The sequence below is a fragment of the Sipha flava genome, unplaced genomic scaffold (assembly GCF_003268045.1).
Source record: "Sipha flava isolate LNK unplaced genomic scaffold, YSA_version1 241_pilon_pilon, whole genome shotgun sequence".
NCBI classification, from domain to species: Eukaryota; Metazoa; Arthropoda; class Insecta; order Hemiptera; family Aphididae; genus Sipha; species Sipha flava.
Window position 1 is genome coordinate 109,563 of NW_020272889.1, and position 7,449 is coordinate 117,011.

At 25.8% G+C, this 7,449-nt stretch overlaps 2 protein-coding genes across 2 annotated transcripts; one reads left to right on the forward strand and one right to left on the reverse strand.

Annotated features, from left to right (window-relative positions):
- Positions 1-570: 570 nt before the first annotated feature.
- Positions 571-1,161, reverse strand: LOC112684113. The gene has a single exon (XM_025555437.1). It carries the CDS (start codon positions 1,159-1,161, stop codon positions 571-573), a length of 591 nt encoding a protein of 196 aa, XP_025411222.1.
- A 1,295-nt stretch (positions 1,162-2,456) lies between these two features.
- Positions 2,457-6,743, forward strand: LOC112684118 (serine/threonine-protein kinase 33). The gene is made up of 10 exons (XM_025555443.1): positions 2,457-2,871; positions 2,951-3,052; positions 3,128-3,273; positions 3,349-3,546; positions 3,608-3,973; positions 4,038-4,203; positions 4,314-4,487; positions 4,587-4,956; positions 5,035-5,225; positions 6,213-6,743. The coding sequence occupies exons 1-10, from the start codon at positions 2,659-2,661 to the stop codon at positions 6,282-6,284; spliced, it is 1,998 nt and encodes a 665-aa protein (XP_025411228.1). The 5' UTR covers positions 2,457-2,658; the 3' UTR covers positions 6,285-6,743.
- The last annotated feature ends 706 nt before the right edge of the window (positions 6,744-7,449 follow it).

Here is a 7,449-nt window from a genome sequence, read left to right on the forward strand (position 1 = left end):
TTTATGAGTTTAAACTATGATGGAAGTTTATAGTTTATTAATCATTATAAGGTTAATATAAATTCAAAAGTAAATTTTAATCATTACTAAACAATAAGTTATAGTTGTATAAGGTAGGTATTTTCATATTTTAAGTGTAAAGATTGATGTATTAAAAACTGAAATTCTGGTTGTTAATAATTAAAACTATTAAAGAAATAATAAATTCTCCGTTCAAAATTGAATTTCGTAGACACTGTGCTTTTCCACTTGTATCACTGTCTTCCCATATTGAAATATCATTTAAAGACTACAACAAAGTAAAGTTCTAAAAATCATTAACTGAGTGATACCTTTTGATTCATCGAGTTTCATAACCACGCTTTAGTGTTTTTTTCGAGGGATTGTCTGAAGAATTTTCAATTTTTTGTGTGAGAACTGATTTTCTCTTTGGATACACAAAAATATCCCGTGTTTTACTTATTACCCCAAGGCAATTTCTTATAGGTTGGAGAGAACATGATTTAGATACGAAAAGATTTAATAAGTGAGCAGAACAGTGTACATATATTGCAGAACGGTGCAATTTTTTTATGTGCGCTTGTACACCCTTATTGCTGCAGCGCCATCATATCCTTGAACACGAAGATATATTAGATCTACGCCAAACGCACTAAGATTTTCTAAAATTGAATTTGCTAGGCCTTTTCCTGTAGTATCATTTGTTGGTATGAATTGAAGAAAATCTTCATGGAGTTCTAATTTATCTAAGTCGACGTATCTGAGGCACAAAGAAACTAGTTCCATTCCGGAAATATCAGATGTCTCGTCAACAAGTACTGCGAAACATTTTGCCTTATTAATCGATGCTACAACTTTACTGAGTAAAATTGAGTTGCAAGAATCTATGATGGCATTTTGACTAGTGTTACTTAGATATTTTACTGTCCTTTCACTTTTTAGAATTGACCTTAGTACATCGTCTCCCTGTGCCCGATAACGAATAATTTCCCGAAAATGTCCTTGATTATTTTGTACATTATCATTAACATGTATACGTTTCCAGTCATGGTGTCCTCTTAAAGGCATATTTTGACACCCACACAACATTATGGCTTCAATTATGGGTTTAATATTTTGTCGATTTTCTAAAACTCTTTTCATTCTTTCGGTTTGTATCATGTTAGTAATAGAAGTTTCAAGGTTTTTAACGCGTTAGAAAAATTGCATGCATCGGATAAATATTGTTTGTGATATTCGAGAGAAGAATGCTTATTAAAACTTTCAACTGCATGTTTCCAATTATCAAATTTTTTTAGTACTAAGCTGCCTAATAATTGGAAATTTTTTTCCCCTTCCTTTTTTGAAAATGCTACACAAAACTTACAAAAAGCACCATTATCTACAGCCGAGTATGCCAATCAAGAAAATCGCATCAACCAAGAATATTGAAATTTAAATTTCTTTTCTTTCTTTTCCTTTCCTTATATATATGTTTTTGTAGGAAAATAAAATTGAATGTCGGGTTTCCAGAGGTTATTTAATACATTTATTATATCGTTTTGATCAAGTTTTATATTTTTGTAAAAAGTTATATCAAATGGAGACGTAGAGATCAGTGCAGGAGAGTCCAATTGGGGTTTTTTAGGATAAATAGAAACATATGATGATGGAGAAGTAGATCTTTTATTTGTTGATGGTTCATTTTTCTCATTAATGTGTGACGAATTTGTCAAATCCAAAGATTTTAAATTGTCAGATATTGATGTTGTTTTGAAGAAATGTGTTTAAGATTTTTGTTTTTTGTATAACATACTTCAATCGATTTTAAACTCTAGTCTATAACCATAAGGTATATAATAAATAAGTAAAATGTATCACAGCCTAAGTTTGGGATCTGGGGGGGGGGTCCAGACCCCTTGGATCCCCCCCGTAAAACCGCCACTGAAAACACATACCAACCTATGTTATATGTAAAATAATGTTGAAAATCATATGTTTTATTTACATTGCCTAAAATGGGTCGGCAATTTGCATAATGTCTAGGTAGGTATTTTGCAAAATATCTAAACTACATATCCATATTGTTGGTAACATATATACAATTATAATTAAAAAAATCGATATTTTGATAAATCGATTTTCATAGTTGATTTTTAAAAATCGATTTAAATCCGTTCAATAAATTGATACATTTTTGAGAATCACCCATCTTTAATATAAATTATGATTTTATGTACATGTATAAAAAGTTCATAAACAATGTATTAGTTTTGACTTGAAAATCTGTAAATGTATCTAATATTTTTGCACTCTTATCGCCTAGCCTGCATAATAACAATAAACAATATTGATAACATGAATACTAGTCCGATTAGTGATAAGTGTTAAAGTTTATTAGTTAACACAAACATAATATTTATATTGTATTTATCATTATAATTTAAACTTTGGTTTTGTATATTAATTTAAAATATAAATACATATTTAAATTAATAAGTAAATATGAAATTTTTCAATATTGGGTTGAAAATTTAAAAGAAAATTGTAAAATGGAATGGGGCTTAGGTACTATTGGTCGGAGCATTATTTATAGTGGTTTGCAATACATAAAAGGAAAACTCAAAGTGATCAACCTGATAATCAATGTTTAAATTTAACTTTTAATAAACATTGAAAATGAATGGACATTTTCGGCGACGGGAGTCATCCCTTTGTATGACAGATGAAATAAAACATCCTATGATGGTAGGCGATGAACGACTTGCTTTTTGGGCACATTGTCATAATTACCAACTGGGTGACAAAATAGGCGAAGGATCATTTGGAAAAGTATTTAAAGCCTTACATATTAAAAGTAACATGGTAGTTGCCTTCAAATTTATTTTCAAGGTAAATATTTTTACATAAAAATTATTTGAATACATCAAATATTCAGTTGCATTTATGTATATAATGGATTTTATTTTAGCTTGATGAATTGAAAACATTGCAACAAGAAGTTGAAATCCAACAGAAATTACACCATCCAAACATTGTAAGAATGCTTGAATCATTTGGAAATGAACATGGGGTAAGATATTTAGATTAGTTTAGTACAAAAATAACCTTTGTGTTTTGTAATTTTATTTTCATTTTTTTACTATAGATTGCTTTAGTAATGGAATTTGTGCCTAGGTCACTTAAAGAAATTATAGAAACTGAAGGTATATTAAATGAACAAAGAACACAGGCAATTATATGTCAACTTGTATCAGCATTACATTATTTACACCGAAAAAGTATTTTACATAGGTAGCTTGATTACTAACACTTAAACATACATTTTTTTTAGTAATATTATTTTTATTTAATTATTTTTATATTTAGGGATTTAAAACCACCAAATATTTTATTGGATCATAATGATGTTGTAAAATTATGTGATTTTGGATTAGCCCGTTTTATGTTAACTGGTACGCAAGTATTAACACAAGCATCACTCAAAGGAACACCTCTTTATATGGCTCCTGAAGTGATAAATTCCCCTGTTATACCTCCAACATACAATCATAATGCAGATTTATGGTATAATCAATATTCAAATAGAACATTTGTAAACTATCTAATCTACTTATTACTTATTTAGGTCATTGGGATGTATAGCTTATCATTTATTATGTGGAAAACCACCATTTGATACTAAATGTTTAATGCATTTAATACAAATGATGAAAGATCAGCCAATTGTTTGGCCGAATACTGTATCACCTGTTTGTCGAAATTTTTTAGAACAATTGTTACAAAAAAATCCATTACAAAGGTTAACATGGCCTGGTCTATTAGATCATGAATTTGTAAAAAACAGAGTATTCACAATAGATGAGAATCAAGATTTTGACGAATTGTCAGAATTAGATGATATAGTATATCCCTTAAATTCAATGAAGATAAATGAGGAAGAAACTACCTCCGATTCTTCTACCAGTCATGAATTAACATCTATAGATGACACGTAATATTTTTTATAAAAATTTTATAAAATAAAATATAATTTAAAAATGTATTGATTTTTATAGTACTGAAGAAGAAGATTTGCGCTCGAGTCAGTCTAGTTGGTGTTCTGAAACTTGTCAAGAATTAGATGTATGTTCTGTTAAGACTAATTCCACAAGCAATAATACTAATACTAATGAATATATGAGTGAAGAATGGATTGTATTTCTACGACAAAGTGCATCTGAAGTAAAATTTTATTAATAATACATATTGCTTATATTTTATAATAATAAATTATGTTTATTTACAAATCTTAATCTGTAATATTTTCGATTATTTCATGATCTTTTTTTCAGGTTGTATCTGGAAATTTAACATCTATGAGTCAAAAAAGTTTTGTATTAGTTATATTGTCTTCTTTAAAAAGTATGACTGTGTCTTCCAAATTATTACATTATGTTGTTACTCTTCTATCAATACCTTTTGTTACTCCAAATATTCAACAAACTGAGAAAGACTTAATTACCCATGTATGCTGTTATAATTATAAAATAATTTTATTTTTGAAATTGTATGTATCAATGATAAATATATTTAAAGAAATAACATTTTTTTTATATATATTTTAGGTTTATGTTGAGACCAAGGTCATTCCATGTTTGATGCAAGCATTTTCTAATGTTTTCAAATCACCAGCTCGTAACTGTGTATCACCTGCACCACCTGATAATTCTGGTTTACAAGAGTTAGGCTGTTTAGAATCTGTACTTCTTTTAGTTGAAGGCTTATCATTAGATAAACCTATGGAGTGTCTTAAACAATTTTCCGATAGTATTGTTTATTTGAAAATTGTTCCACTTTTACAAAAGTGTTTGTCACTTAGTCATGGAAATACACATTTGGTGACTAATACACTTGCAGTATTAATATTAACTTTAATATATTTACCACGCAATATAAATTTAGTACAAGACATAGTTATTGGAAAACATTTAGAAAGTAATAATACATTTTCAGTATATGTTGTTAAGGATATTGCAGTTAAATTTTAATAAAGATATAAAAATTACTTTTCAGGTAGAATTTCTAATGTGGAGCTTCATAAATTGCTCAGAAACAGTGAAAATGCTACAGTTAGAGAAAGAACGTGTGTTCTTTTATTGCACATGACCAGACTGAGTCCACACAGTCTTTTAAATGTTTGGCATCAAACCCTTACCAACGACATTGAATTTTTAAAAGATGATCCATGCCCGAATGTTGTCCAGGTATTTTAAAAACTAAAATTATTATATTTAGATAAATAATTCTAAATTATTATTTAATATTGTTCTAAATGAATTAATAAAAATATAAATTACTTGTATATTTTTATCTTAATTTATTAATTAAGTAGTAATTAATTTTAAATTTCTTTAAAATTAGTTATAATATTTAAACTTTAATTTATTATAAAGTCTGTATATTTTCAGTACCAAATTTGTTTCACTGATATTTGGTACCACCATTCTAAAATATGCAATATAAAAAGCTTTATTTATAATCTAGTTCATTTTAGATTTTGTAGTAACTCAATTCGCAATTTTTAATTTGTCCATCACATGCACAACTATAATTTAAATGGATTATTTATTTAACATACCAATTGATTTATTTTTACTATGCACATTTGAATTACAACATTGCGTTTCTATGCAACTAAATTTTCCTTATTTTTTGTTTAATAATCAAAAACTAGTCATATCCCCCCATGTTAAAATATTATTTTAATTTGGTAATAAATTATTTCATTTTATTATAACCTATATAGTTCATAATGATAAAAATTTAAATCTATATTTAGATCATTTATTTTATTATAAAACTTAAAACTAAATACTAGAGTTTTTTTCATATAAGTTATACTTATTAGAATAAAATTAATTTTCCAATAGATTTTATTTTAATGCTTTTTCGTTTTACAATCTGAAAGAACATAATTATTCTGTTTTTGTAATTTAAAATATTTCATCATATCTTTAAATTATTAATTTATCTATATAGGTACTATTTATAATTATATATATATATATATATATATATTTACGTCTATTAAATTTAAAAGTACTTAAAAATTTGTTTTTGTCCGTTTAGAATTGAATTAATTATATACATAGATACAGATAATAACCAAAATTATATTCTAAATTTGGTTCAATATTAAAATAAAATCCTTGTATGTTATAAGTACTACTATATTTGTTTGTATATTCTAGGCTGCAATCTATACATCTGAATTGCTGAAAAAAACTCAATTCTATAAAGTGGAAACAGAATCACGAGAGTAAATATTTATGTGGAGTGTACATTTATAATAAATTCAGTCCATGAATTTTAAATCTGAAGTATTCTGAAACATTATATTGTTTTATATTTATTTTTTTATAAAATCAAAAACTAAAATTTAAGCAAGGATTATCCTTTGATTATAATCGTTTTGATTGAAAATTATGTCTTTATTTTAATACTAAAAAATATGATGAAAATTCAATACACCAAAAAGTCATAATTATTGCATGTATCATATAATTTTATATACTCCCAAAGTCAACAACAAGATAATATAGATATAAGATGTATGATGTAAATTATATAATTATGGTAACAAATAACAATAATACAGTTTTGCTCACCAAATAATAATAGATATATGAAGTAAACACTTCTTAAAGATAAGAATTGTTTTTCAAATGTTGTACGAACATACTCAAAAGAATTTATAATACAAATAAATAAAATAAAATCTATATAATGGTTTTGAAGATGAATGCATTATTATCAACCAGGAATATTATTGGAATATCAGAATATATTTTATTCAGCATTGTAAAAATATCCTTACATTATTTATTTTCTGAAGTATCTATACTACATATGTTTAAATTATACAACCAAATTGGTTTAGGTTTCTTATTGTAAAAGTTAAAATTGTTATGTAAAATAGTGTGTACATTTTGTATTGACTCATCTATTTATAATTATGACGGAATGGAAATATACCTACCCTAACAACAGTACTATTTGTATAATAAAATACAGACATTATAACCATTAAGTTAACTTAAAAGTTTATTTTGCATTTTATTATCAAAGTACATAAATTCAGATTAAATATAATTTTTTTTTTTTAAACAATTAATTAAAATATATTTTATTCACATGGCCATTTTAATATATAATTTAATAATGGTTTTATTAAAGTATAATATTTAATTTTAAAGATGTTGGTCTTATACATAGTTACCAAATAGATGAAGTTTGGAGACTTACATCTTCTAAAACTGTGAATAACCTCTTTTTAGCTAAGCTATAAACAAATAGGTAAAATTATATAAATATGACATTTTAAAATCACGGTTGTTCATAAAAACAATCCCTAACGCTCAGAACATAAATACATATATTTTTTGAAAGCTTACAATTTTTCAGATTTTAATATTTTTCTTAGTAGTC